The sequence below is a fragment of the Bidens hawaiensis genome, unplaced genomic scaffold (genome assembly GCF_021521415.1).
Source record: "Bidens hawaiensis isolate Kalapana, Puna unplaced genomic scaffold, B.hawaiensis_p1.1 tig00015201_1, whole genome shotgun sequence".
Classification (NCBI taxonomy): Eukaryota; Viridiplantae; Streptophyta; class Magnoliopsida; order Asterales; family Asteraceae; genus Bidens; species Bidens hawaiensis.
The window spans coordinates 353,544-368,294 of record NW_027492350.1 but is presented as its reverse complement, the minus strand read 5'-3'; the positions used below and the strand labels follow the sequence as shown (position 1 = coordinate 368,294).

The following is a 14,751-nucleotide window of genomic DNA, read 5'->3' as shown; positions in this document are numbered from 1 at the left end:
CACTTTCCTAATGTTATTTATTATATGGTTAAGGAGTCACTACAAGTACCAACTCTTGATGTTTGGTATTGGTGGTCCAAATGATTTACTGTTTATGGATTAATTTTAAGTGTTGAAAACAAGAGTTAATATCATTATCTATTTATGTAACCCTCCAAGTAAGTTATATATACTTGACACGTATCCTCGAAAGGGCAAAGATGTTCTTTATATGACAATCAAAACATGTTGCAAAATATATTATTTTATCTTGAGTATGAGGACCAGTTTGAATCTATCTATAGATTGGACCACATAAAGGGTCCTTTTTAATGGATAATTTTTCCACGTGAAAGACATAAGTCCAACACCTTTTCTAAACTCAAAAAATGGTAAATGACTCGATTATGAATTTAATAATAATCCCGGGTTGATGACTTAGTAGCAGAGACAAAAATATTTTAAACATTCAAAAATGTGAGTTCGAGTCTCTAGAAATAAAAAATAAAAGAAATTCGTATCAAAATAGAGATCAAAATCCGGAATAGTCATTCATATAAACAATTTCAAGTATTGTTGGTTTGGTTCAATATGTGTGTCACAAATTGTGTACATTTTTTCCCTCCTACAGTCTCAAATCAAATTGAAGTTTCCTACCACTAGCACTTTGTTTGTTTTCTTTCCTTTTAACCATCATGTGATATCTACAAAATGCATGATCTCAATTTCTAGCTAGCTAATTAACTACCACTTTTGTGGCTGATTTTGTTGAGCCATTCTTCCCGAAATTGCCACGGCTAACGCTGCTTTAAAGCTCGGGTCTTTTGTCAACGAAGACGCCATTTGATCCACAAGAAACTTTTGAAATTCGGGTGAGTCTACTCTTCGGTTACCAACCTTGCCTTCATCTGAAGGGTTAGTTGGTTGTTTTGGTGGGGTGGTTAAGTCTAGAGTGATGGTAGGTCCTGAAGCTGAGCATGGGACTGAACCAAGTGTAGTGGTTGTAACCGGACGGCTCAAGCCTGAACTCGCTTGCTCGTGTTTCGATTGGTTTGGATGGTTGTGCTCTCCTTCATAAGTTGCCACCAAAATTGATTGATCCTCAACACTTCTTTGAACCTAATTTAAACAAGATTAAAAGGTAAACGAATTAGATAACGAAATCGATAACATATGTTTGTAAATTATGAACATATTAAGATCGAATTTGGCACAGGTTTCTCACCTTCTTTTTAACTGGACATGTTGGAGCATGAGAGCATTTGAAATAAGCTCTAGGAGAAGGGTTGTCTCTTGTAACCTTTTGTCCATATTTCCTCCATTGATATCCATCCTTTACCAACTATTTACAACAAATAAAACATATACATTTAGAACTAATATTTAATTTCTATCATAAGTTTTAACATATATATATCCTTTAAGTATACCTAGCAACTGTCATACAGGATGAAAATGTTGAATCATCCTGTATGGCATGTTACAATGTTAAGTTGTATGGCACAACTTAACATGTCCTTCAGGATACGATGTTTTTAAATATTTATGTATAGATGGAATTAATCAAGGACTTACAAGGCCAATATCCGAAGCTTCGGTACGAACACAAACTCTAGAAATCTTGGCTTTGATATGTTGTTCTTGTATAGGTTTCTTACAAGAATCTTCATCACTTGAACTACTTTCAGAAACTCCCTTCTCATTATTAATTTGATTACTTGATTCGAACTTTCGCTTCTTGGAGTTGTAAGTGGAATCCGAAGGTGTCGAATTCTTGTTCATATAATCAGCCACATGTTTTTGCAAAACATTGTAGTTCTCACACATGACAGTCAAGGTCTCAGTAAGCTTCTTGTTTTCGGCATTCAACCTATTCAATTCCTCCATCAAAGCACTAGCAGCAGCCTGCTGATCATATGTAACAAATATCCATAATTAAAAACCCTAATTAAGTTACAAAAAGAAAGATCAATAGATACACAGATTGGAACCTATATGTTAAAATATATAGCCTATAAGTTATACCTCATCATTAGCAGATGACATCTTCAATCCAAGTTCAATGAAGTTGCTCTTAGTTTCTTGTTTCTGTAATTCAAAATCAAAAAACATTATAAGCTAAAGAGATCCAACTAACATCATGCATATGTTGTTTATTCTGTTTGACATCGCAGGTTCAAATCTCACTCATGTGCTATATTCCCAGGTTTAAGCCTGGGTGAAGCTCCACGGGTGAATTAGATGTTTAGACTTTACGAGTCTAAACATCGAATCCCTAGGAGCTTTATAGGGGTTTAACCAGTTTCGTCGTTCAAGAAAAAAAACATGCATATGTAAGTATATATTTTAAAGACTTACAGGAACTAGAGAGAGGAAGTTGATAGCATTTGAGTTGAGATCCAAAGAAGTATCAACCAAGCTTGTGTATTCCATTGAAAGATTATTGGACAAAATATATTCCCTTAATATTGTTGTAAATTTGATAAACTGAAGCACTCAATGAAATGAAGGAGTAGAATATATAGATGAGGAGGAGATGCAAGTTGAGAGAGAAGAAAAGAGGAAGGTGTTGTTATTATAGTCAAGGTGCAAGATAGGGGTATATATAATGCATTAAAGTTCAAAATTTAATAATTGGCTTCTTCTTTGTATTCTTCTACAGTTTATTAATTTAATAAGAAACATTTACTTTTGTGGTCTAGCACCTTTGTTTAATTGATATTGGTCAAAATCATTCCTTTACTTTAAACTTTTCTACAAGTTGATAACTAAACATTGGTAATTAATTACTTACTATATGAAATCCAACTGTCATCTTATAAGTTCACTTGTCTTCCGAATTTCAAAAGCGGATTTAAATAATTAAAAGGTGTTCTAAACGTACCACTTCCACCACAAACTTCATGGCCATCTCCGATTAAAAAGTTAAGTGTAATTTTCGTACCTGAAGTTTGTCAGTTGTGTACCGTTAGTACAATTTTTTTACACTGAATCCATAGAGTTTCGGATTCTTGTTATTTTCATTCATTCACTAACCCCGTTATTCCGTTAATCTTTTAAAGTTAAGTCAGTGATGTTTTTGTTCTTTTACCGTTATCAATAAAAGTGGCAATTGTGATCAAACCTCGTGAACAATTTTATAAAATAAATATATTGTATTTAACCATCTAAATTTTATTAATAATATAAAATATAAAAGTGCTTGTTTAGCTAAAAATATAAGTATATAATACATGTTATGTTTTTCTTTAAGAAAAAGTTATAGCATAAACAATTGTGAATATATAAAAAATGTTATATATTTATAAAAAAAATATAATTCACTACAACAATTGTGTTGATTGACCATTGGATGAGTTTCTTTTTCAAGATAATTGAAAATGTAATAAACGCGTATTTTTAGATTTTGGTTTCGATGGTGTTAGTTTGTTATTACGGAGTATTTTTTTTTAGTATTTGTTAATGGAAAGTTTGTATAAATAAGATAGTAGAAAAAAGTAGTAGAAGTCTTGTCGGCTGTTGGTTAAGAAGTCTTCCCATTTAGTCAAAGTCAAGCCCACCATTGCCAACTTTACCTACCTGCAGTGTCTACAACTACCCTCCATTTCTTTTTGTTTGCAATTTCAAACCATACATACACAAATATAAGAGTTTAGTTTTTTTTAACTCATTTGATTATCTTTATTTTATTTTTAAAAAGAAACTCATTATAACTGAGAAAATTATCTGACAACCCTGTTTCTTCACTTTTGTTCCAGATGGGATCTAAATTGAAGTATTTGCGTGTTTTACCTCTACCACTTAGACTCTGGATCATTGGCTATAAGATTTTAGTTTGGTTTTAATTTTTATTCACATACTCTTTAATAAAATTTTTATTCTTATAATTTGATTAAAATCCAGATTTTATATTTAAAAATTGTATATCTTATAAAATCTCTTAATATCTCATTTTCTAGTCTGTGTACAATTAATTAATGTGTTTTTGTTATCCGTTATTTCTAACTACCTTTAACGACGATTTTCTTAAGTATCCTGATATTAATTTTAATGAAAACGGGGTTTTATTCAAAATAAAGCATCTTTTGATATCGTAAACGAGTTTCATACATACTTTGATACATCAAATTATAGATATACATGTATAAAGTTGTTGTCGCATCGAGCAAGGCAACATGATTATATCTATACATATCTGATTTTGTTTAGAGGATGTATACATGTTACTAGAAAGTAATTTGACGGATTTATTTAAAAGTACATAGCTATAAAAATCAATTTATGTGTCGTATATATAAGTTTTAAAACGTTTCTTATAACTCTCAATACATTTTGTTTTGTAATGTTAGAATGCATACCATCTAACATTACAATAATTATCAACGTCGGTAAATTCTTAACACATAACAGCCCGGAGACGGATCGGATCTAGCATAAAAGCATGGTTATTCTAGGATACGGATGCCCCTCAACTTTTCTAACGAAATGCAAAATCAATGCAATTTTTTTTCCTTATAATGTATACAGATACATCTAGAAAAATATAAGCATACTCATAGATTCGAAAACAATTTTAAAACACCTCGAAGTATTTACTATAGATCCAACACTGGACCAGCCTCACAGAGTTCTTCATTAAATGATTTATCCATTCAATATAGTTTCAACAATATAAACTTGATTACATATACCTACCCATTTATGGAAATCTTTTAAAGTATTTTTTTATCCACCGCTCTCATGAGCCGACATCGAATTTTTAATTTACACCTTTTTTTTTAATTCACCAAGAGCATGGATATATAGTTCCGTACATGAGTTTTCTACTAGATAAAAAAAGAAAACTAAATACATGCAAATAGCTTGAAAATATATAGTATGAATTGTTGTTTTATTGCTAAAATTATAATAAAAGTATTACGCACGTTAACGAATGTCATAAAACTTCGGCGAAATGACAAGTATAATAATAAGTGATACAACATTTATTAATGTATTTATTTTAGTTTACTCGAAATTAATAAAAATAATGTTTTAATGATATCACTTATTTTTTTCACTTTCAATAGTTTGAAATTGAATATAAGTTTTCTTAGACCTTAATATTGATCATAATCACATATCTCCTTAAGATTATCTTAAACTACGATATGTAAAAGGAATCTCCTTTTTTAGTGTACACACACAAATATGTGACAAAATAAATAAATTCACTTTTTCAATTTTTAACATTTTTAAAATGATAGAATACATTTTTGTGTTTTTCTTATAAATTTAATTTGAACGAAAGGTTTAAAATTTGAAATACATTATACATACAAAACTTACTAAAATAGTTTTTTATGTAACAAATAATATCATTCATATCAAAACTAAATAATTATATATATACATAGTTACATACTGGGTTATAATAAAAAGAAATGGTTTTGTAGAAAGAGTAATAATAAATCTAAGCCCTTGGATCTATAATCTAGTGGTTGAGATTGGTAGTTTTTAAACTACCAAATAGTTTCCTAAGATCTAGGATTTAAGCTACATAGTTTCCTAACTCTAAATTTTATGTTATTCATACTCTTCTTACAAAACTATGTCTTTTTATTTTAACTCTTTTCGTTACATACTAACATGCACATATAATGTATATATAGAGAGAGAGCGTGCGTGAGTGGATAAGATGATGATTTTGGCAACATTTTCCACGTTATATTAATATGATGATGTTTAAAATAATATGAGTGGGGTGATGAATACTTTAACAAGTTTTGTTGTGTTGGATACGTGTGCCTCGTGCGCGTAATGCTCATGATATTTCATTAGAGGGTCAAACACTTGTGAATCACGTTAGCAGCCATATGAACCAACTAAGACTTGGTGCGTCGGTGATTAACTCTTATAGAACCACTAATTTCGAAAGTCGTCTTCTTTCAAGCAAATGGTTTGTGTTGAAACGGTCCTAGAGAAGTCTTTTTTAAGCTAATTAACATGTTTAAGTATACATATTTAAAGATCGTAAGTGATTTCAATATTATCTTAAAAACATAGGTAGCAACAATTATTAAAAGCAAATAATATTTGTCAATGCAATAAAGGAAAACTGGATGTAAATTGTTCCAACAGTTAATCGTATCATCTACGTGATAAAAGAAAAACAAGCAACTTGAATTTTGAAAATTTTTCATTATAAAGTGAACTTCAAGTTTTTGTGATCACACTTTCTTCTCTACTCCGTATTTCATACAAATTCAGATGTTCAGTTGTCACGGGTGATTCCTTCTTCCAATGACTAAGCTCGGAAACTTGCTTGTAGGTAAATAGGTAATCCTCATACCAACAACGTTGCCCTTGGCACTTGCCTTGACAATCTTCACCGATCGTTTTCTTGAGCTAGCCAGTTTTTTTTATGTTCCTCGCATCAATCGACGACAATCAAGTCCAACTCAAATGTAAATCTACACGAATGTCAATATCCTTCAAAGCTTATAACATCTTAAAAGTTCTGTGCCAAAAATGTCAACTATGTAAGTGAAGGACCACATGATAAATATGTCAAAGTTAAAGTCCATGTGCTAAACTGAAAATAAACAATTTTTTTGTTAGACAAACCGTCTAAGTATATATTACTATCCGCATAAGTGGTTGTGACAACATAGTCCATGGCGGCTAGCAGCATTATCCGGTCATTAGACAAGCTGTCTAATCCGCCTATAATTTGTGCATGTCCGCCATAACAGTTAGTTAGCAACACCTTTTTTGACAACATTAACTTTGTGTACGTGTCATGAATCGATTTTTTTCTTGATTTAGGTGGGTTGAAGAAAAAAAAGTGCTTTTATGTAGTATATTAGAATTTGATTGCTTTTAGGTAATCCTTCATCTGAGATGGCGGATTACATGTACACGCAAGCATGCTTTCCACGTGTGTCTCCAAGTCGGATGCCATGTCAACAAGTAATACACGTGGAATCCTCTATCTGAGATAGAGGATTACATAAACTCATTTGACCACCATTTTACCGTGGACTTACCATATGGAGTCTCCTTTTTTACCTGGACACATGTCACAAAACCTGAAATCCTCCATCTTAAATAGAGGATTCACACAAAGAATATATTCAAATAACTCTCGTGAATGAATTGTATTCAACATTTGGAATTAGTAAATGTCATATTTGTCACCATAAAAATGTATTCAGCTTTCTCGTGAATAAAACATTTTTTATGAGTGAATTATCTGCATTGGACATTTAAAATATAACCTTAGGAATTATCCATCTTTACATTTAAAGATAGGATTATAACTATTCTTTACACACTCTTAATACAATATTAATTAACTTTTAATGTCAACGAATATTATAAAATCTATTGTTATTTTATCTCAGCCCCTAACTAATTATACGTAAATGTAACATATTTGTTGACATTAAAAGTTAATTAATATTGTATTAAGAGTGTGTAAAGAATAGTTATAATCATATCTTTAAATGTAAAGATAGAGGATTCCTAGGGTCGCCTTTAAAAAGTCCAATGCAGATAATTCACTCATGAAAAAAATGTTTTATACACGAGAAAGTTGAATACATTTTTATAGTGACAAATATGACATTTACTGATTCCAAATGTTGAATACAATTCATTCATGAGAGTTACTAACATGTATTCCTTGTGTGACAATCCTCTATTTGAGATGGAAGATTTCAGGGGTTGTGACACATGTCCAGGAGATAAAAAAGAAGACTCCATATGGTAAGTCCACGGTAAATGGTGGTATAATGAGTTTATATATTCCTCTATCTCAGATAGAGGATTCCACGTGTATTACCCGTTGACATGGCATCCTACTTGGAGACACACGTGGAAAGCATGCTTGCGTGTACTTGTAATCCGCCATCTCAGATGAAGGATTACCTAAAAGCAATTAAATTCTAATACACTACCTAAAAGCATTTTTTTTTTCTTCAACTCACCTAAATCAAGAAAAAAATCGTCATGAATCCTTATCTAGATTGATCTAGCATATAAAAACAGGCTTCTAGGATGTCCATGTCATGCATCAACCCATATTCAATTCTCTCTAAACACACTCTCAAAATATTTGTTTTGAAGTTCTAACCATTAAGCAAATAAGTTCTAGCCTCATGCAATCATAAAGAGGTCCGCTGATTCATTATCGGGTGTTAGAAGCCATAGTGAAACAGTAATTTAGTCACTAAGTTTCTTCAATGTCGGATAATAAACTTTAAAAGAAGGTACGAACTACGAAGGTTAGTTAGTTAAGAAGAGAGAAGAAAATAAAAAGAAATATACAAAATCATTAAAAAAAAAGTCAAGAATATAAATTGATTAAGCTGGCCAATAGCATGAAAGTCAAAATTAGACATTGGTATATTCTAATTTCTACATACTAAAAAACTATTTAAGTTTTAATCCAAATACGACCTTAAGCCCATAAGGCAAGTGGATTTATGTTCATTGAACTGCTAAGAGATGGTTTTCTAAATTCTACGTGCTCCACACATAGATGAATAAACCGGTTTAGTAATGTGTCCATGTGCAATTAATCTGCATGATATTACAAGTCAAGACTTTAAGTGAAAGAAAGTTAAACGCAAAAAAAGTGTAGAATTCAAATTCAATCTTGAAATGCTAATTAACAAGACTTTTGTTTCTTTTTGCAGCCTTAATTGAAATTTGGGGTCTTTTTTGCTTGGTTTATTAGGTTTTTATTACATAAAAAAGTAATGATATATTTTTTAAGTTTCATGCTATAAAATATGTATAACAATAAAAAGTAAAAACTGAATTATATATTACTTCCCCATGACAATCTTTATCTTTATCTGAATTTTGTTTACTTCTCTTCCTCTATTTTCCAATCTCTTTTTATATATTAGTTTTTATTATATGTTTCTCTTTCTTCTATGCTTGAGTACAAATAGAAATATTTTAGAGACAAATCTAAATGTGTGAGGTACAATTTTAAATTTTGGAGATATAATTAGTGCAAAATTTTTATATTTTTGTAGATGGAATAAATTTGGAGATTGAGAGTAATATGAAGACTCCAATATAATAATTCGTTTATCTATACTATATATAATACATCAAACGAGGGCAAATTAAGATACTCGTTTTTAAGTAATTTACAACACTTAAATCATGAGTTACATGTGTTAGTAAGGGTAAACTTGTCTTTTAAGCGCAATCTATTCAACTTACAAGTTTGGTTCCTCATCTTTAACCATATTGTGTTTTCAATTTAAGTTGTAAACTAACTTCCCACCCATGCTTTTTAAACGACTATAACCTTTTCAAACGTTAATATTTTTATAAAAAAAATTACACCATAAAAACGAGCATTTTATTCTCTTTAATTTGGATATGATATTGTTATATAATTTTTTTGATTTTAAATAAATTAATATGTTACTTAGGGGGTGTTCAGTGTCGGTTTTGATAGTTTTTAAGTTAAACTTGTGAGTCCAATCGTTAATACTGATTTTTTTGTCGTCCAAAACCAAACTCAACCATTGAAAGTTGAAACCGAATCGTTACCAACGGCCTGGTTCTAATTTGGTTTCACAGTTTAAACTTTAATAATAAATTTAGTTTAAAATAATTATTAATTTAAATGTACCATCAATTTTAACTAAACACCAACATAATATGATACTTGAGAGGATTACAAATAATGATAATTTTAGCCACATAAATTGTAAATATTAATGGAAGATCTAGGACGTGAAATAATAACAACAAAGATCACAAAATGAATCATACTGCAATTAGGTTAATTTGAAGTTGTATAGCCAAGTTATTTGAAATAAAAAAATTATGTTCAATTAAATTTTAAATATATCTAATATATATTACAAAACATATCTAATAATTAATCATAAAAAACATTAAAATGCATTCAACAATTACAGTCTGATCTGGTTTCATATGGCCGGTTGCCAGTATAAACCGCGAACCAACCGTTCACTACGTTTTGAAAATTTTGAAACCGACCAACAAACCGAAAGTAAAAAAAGAAAAAGAAAAAAGAAGTCAAACCAATGACCGGTTTAAATGATTTCAAGGTTTTAACGGAACCATAAACACTTATATTTGTTACGTGATTAACAGGTTCAAACACCCGCTGCGTCGCGCGGGCACCCGTCTAGTTTAATAATAAGCAGCGGATTATACATTTTTATCCACATCTTTTTGTGCGGTTAAAATGGTTGTATTATTTACGTGACCATTGATAACGGAAATGATATTGGTTTAAGGGGCAATTTCTAGCACATTCTGAAATGCAACATTAAAATAACTAAACTTCTGATTTTCTAATCCAATATATTTATTGAGCATGCCAACATGAACATGGCGTGTTTAATAAACTAGTAACCCAGATAGCTGTTTAGTAAATATGTTTATATTCAACATTAGTATATTACCTTTTCATATTGAAAAAATATTAAATACATATTTAAGTAGAATAAAAAGAATAACAATTTTTTTAATTATAAATAACACAAGTCATTGGTAAATGGTAACTATTTTATTTATATACATAAGTACGTCACTCTTTTTTTAAGTCGGTAGTGTTAGTTTATAAATTTCTTGCTATTCACTAAATTTTTACTAAATCATAATCATATTTACCTTTTCGATTAAAAAGCTTTATTTAAGTTTATTTAAACGTAAGCGATTAAACTTTGTTAAAAAGCTGTTAGCAAGAAGCCGAGAACATACAACGCATATCTAACATGCCAGTGTCAGAGAGAAACATTAAAAATTAAAAGTTTACCGGTTTATCCAACCTATATGTGATAGTTTTACACTATGTTAACAATTATTTTTTTTTTGCATGTGCATGTCTTGAAGTGAGATGACATTTGTGATTTAAAAGTTTTATAGTTCGTTGCTTGGATAATACTAATCTAAACCGGTCAAAACTGATAATGTTCCAAAATCCAACAACTTTTTTTACAACCAAAATTTTTTTAACATCCAAAATTTCACATCACGTTGCAATTATAAGAATTTGGACCCACTGCCATATTTAAACATCATACCACAAAAATCTAACTACTTGAAGTTGTTATTTAACAAAATAAGACTTGGATTTACCTCTAATTAAATTCTTTGATTTCAAACACACGTGCACGGGAAAGTTAAATGCCAAAGAAGAACAATAGAAAGGAGCTACCAAGTTGGATCTTTATGAGCATTGGAATCTTGTGATTTTTTGTCTATTTGTCGGTCCATTTAATAATAAGTCTCAAAACAATTAATCAAACGTCTTTATTCTTTAATATATAAGCCTACTTTCTTGACCTTAACTTTTCTTTTCTTTACACCTTTTATAAAAATCAAAAGCCATATCAATTACATGCTACTAAATAATAACTACTAAGTTACAAAAGTGACTGATGGTCATGGACTTATATGAACCTTAATTTTTTGATATATGCTTAAACTAGTGTAATAAACATGTGTTGCTTGGTATTATAGATAATGGATTCAGGGTAGACTATAACGAATTCGGGGATATGACGGGAAGTTTAACACAAAATAATTTTTATAGAGAACTTTGTGAATCATATATATTTTGGTTATGCTTTAAATGTTAATAATGGTAAGTAGCTTTAAAGCCTCTTCACGTCATCATCACGTAGGACAGGGCTTCGAAGCATTTCTCCATAACGTCTCGATATGATTTAATGCCTTACATATATATGTGTGGGTATGAGAGGGAGAGAGAAAAAAACCACATGGCCTCACCACCACCACTTTCTTTAGACACCGGTCTTCATAAGCCTAATAGTCTCCCGTAAAATTAAAAATTTGTTTATTGTCTTCCAAATACACATAATTATCGTCGTAAAAGCTTTTCATGACCCTTGGAGGAGGCTAAAGATTTTGGGCTATCCATAATTTTCACCAACAAGGTAGCATGCATAGCAGACATATTTATCCACCAGATGATCTGATTCAAAACTTCCTTTCAGCTAGACAAATTAAACAAGCGGTCCGCAGTTTTCATTTCCGGACCGCAATTGAGATAGTTATGTATCATGGAGTTCAATACCAAATCTATATTCATGGTTTTCCATTGGCGTCTCTCCAAATCTGCTATGATGGATTAAGTTAATTACTTTTACCTAAAGAACAAATATTGTAGGATAAATTTTCTAGCCCCAGTGGTTTTTCATAAAAAATGAAAAAAAAATGAGGAAATAAGATAATATTATAATTAATATAAAAGTTAAATGTAAGACTAAAAGACTAAGAAAAAATTGGATGGATTAGTAGTTTAGTACAAAGACCATTTGTGGTTTTGACATTCCACTCTAGCAGGTGGTAAAAAACTTTTGCTTTTAAAAGTAAAGATCAAGGTTCAAATCCTGACATGAAGAGTACATTATTTTTTGAGATAGTTTAGGAGTATGAGTACGTCAGTACGGATAAATGGACGTTTGTAGCCATTAAAAAAATAGTTTTGATATTAATAATGTAAAAAGATTAGTTGTACGTTAGCTAGCATTAAGAGTTTGCTGATTACCAAGTGCGATTTGTCATTAAACACTTTGTATTTTGTATCGGTCATCTAGCCCTTTTTGGAAAAGACTTTAATATAAAGTTTTTTTTTCTCGTTTTTAAAATGAGTATACTTACGTAACTATTCTTGTAAGTTGTCCAAAAAATTTATATAAATTTCTCTTTGATATTGAGATAAAAAAAATCCCTAGTTAAGAAATTTTTTTCTTTTTTCAAAAATTTCCAACAAAGAAAAGATGACGTGAAGGAAACAAGACATTGATGTGGAGAAGAGAGTGCGTGACGGACGTATTTTGTTCGAATGTTCAAAATGGGATAAAGAAACTTTTTCGAAGTTGGTTTTAACTGTGAAAGAGGTACATATTAAACATAATGAAATGTTACGAATATATATATTGCATTAAGTAAAAGTTGGTTATTGAATATGGAAAAATGAAACAAAGAAGTCATCCATCAAAGTCATGGTTCACGTATAGAAATGGAACCCACAGTCCACTGAAGTTGAAAAACAAGCCCAAAGGTTGGAACTATTTCATATCATTTATCAAGATAGAGATAATATGGGCACCATCCACCACAACTTTGACACGGCGCTTTCTTCTACATGCAAACTTGTCATAAAAGGAAAATCATTATAGCAGTCATGTTCACTAAAGAATTATCAAAATATCTATATAATTTGTAAAAATAATTACTTAACCAGGGATTGACACGTGTCTTTTGGTCGCAAGAGACAAAAAAATGGCATTCGAGAAATGGTGGCATAGGAGACGATGACACAAGAGAAGATGATTTTTTTATGTGTTTTGTAAGATGACGCAGGAGAAAGCGGCACATTAAGAGAAAATGGTGTGAGAGGTGATGTGTTGCTCCATATGGCCCAAAAGAATATAACTAATAACTAAGTTTTCCAAAATTGCGCTAGATGTGTAGGATTGACGCATTGGAATAAAGTCATATTTTGATAGTTCACAAAAGTCAATGACTAATTTCATAATTATTTAGTTCAATTTAGGTTATTTTGGTGAGCTTTTCTTATCTTAACTGTTAACCAGTCAGTCTAATCTAATAGACAGATAATAATGTTATTCTTAAAATTTTATTCACTATATATAGATACTTATATCTATTAAACATTCATATAAAGGAATGATCAGTGTTAGCTTTTGAACTTTTGAAATGTCGAAAAGATGCAAAGTTGCATTAAATAATAGACACAAATGTTGTAGCATTAGTTACTTTAAAATAAAGAAATTGATATATACTTTTGAGCTAGTTAAGTGGACTCACACACTACAACCACATCAATCACACACAACATAGCTATCAAACTGCCGTGCTCTTGCGAAACATAATGCTAATCCTTTTTCCAGTATTGTAGATGTAGAAGCCAAAATTAGCGCAACGTACGTACATGATCATGCACTTCTCCAGTTGCTAGATCTTCATGAAAGTCCTACAAAATAAACACGGTAAGCGTTGTCATGAGGAAACTCAGAGGATTTGGCTGACCAACCTCAGGCGTGAAAATAAAAATTTTCGTATATTGAAGGTAGCAAAAATATGATAGTAAATGAAGAGAATGTGTTAGGTTATCTAATGTTGAAAGCCTTCTTTCACTGTCTTCAAAGGGTTTTATATCGAATAAGGTTACCTAAAGAGACGCTACCCAGCATGACACGTGAGGAACCCTAAATGCGTCTTCGGGATTGTTCCTTTTGTGGATTCCTTTACCCAAGTGTCCTCTAACGATTGCCTCGTCTCCTCTCTAACGAAAAACCTTTGTCCATATCTTATCATTAATGGCGATATTTTGCCATTAAATGGAAGCGATGGTTTTCCCCTTTAATGAAGGCGTTGATTGAGACTTTGTCGTCTCTTTTTACAACTATGCCCATCTGTTCTAGCAAGGTCAGTCGGATCATTGAATGCTCTTAGTTTCTTCCATTATGTTCGGGTTCAATTCTTAGTAGACCTTAGATTATTTAACGATCTGTATTTTATCATGAAAGGGGCCCACCAAGCACCTGGGCCTTTTATGTGGGTTGGGACCCTAGATGAGGGTTCCTTCATCAAAAGATGTCTATATTCTTCAAGTTTCTTTTCATTGCAAAAACGTTTGATGGTTCGGTTTTCTAGTAAAGATTATAGTTATCATCGGGTTTCACATGACTGAATAACTCAAACATAAGGTGTCCTACGGCGTTGCTAAACCAACGA

The 14,751-nt window shown here is 31.0% G+C and overlaps 1 protein-coding gene across 2 annotated transcripts; it reads right to left on the bottom strand.

The window, feature by feature from the left end:
- Positions 1-536: 536 nt before the first annotated feature.
- LOC143548595 (putative WRKY transcription factor 40) lies at positions 537-2,584 on the bottom strand. 2 transcript variants are annotated; one of them, XM_077039712.1, is made up of 5 exons: positions 2,338-2,584; positions 2,005-2,067; positions 1,555-1,887; positions 1,205-1,321; positions 537-1,098 (listed from the first exon to the last, which is right to left on the bottom strand). In XM_077039712.1, exons 1-5 carry the CDS (start codon positions 2,410-2,412, stop codon positions 724-726), a joined length of 963 nt encoding a protein of 320 aa, XP_076895827.1. In that variant the 5' UTR covers positions 2,413-2,584; the 3' UTR covers positions 537-723. The 2 variants fall into 2 exon arrangements, with proteins under 2 accessions (XP_076895827.1, XP_076895828.1); XM_077039713.1 differs by having other exon boundaries at positions 1,555-1,884; positions 2,338-2,583.
- Positions 2,585-14,751: the final 12,167 nt, after the last annotated feature.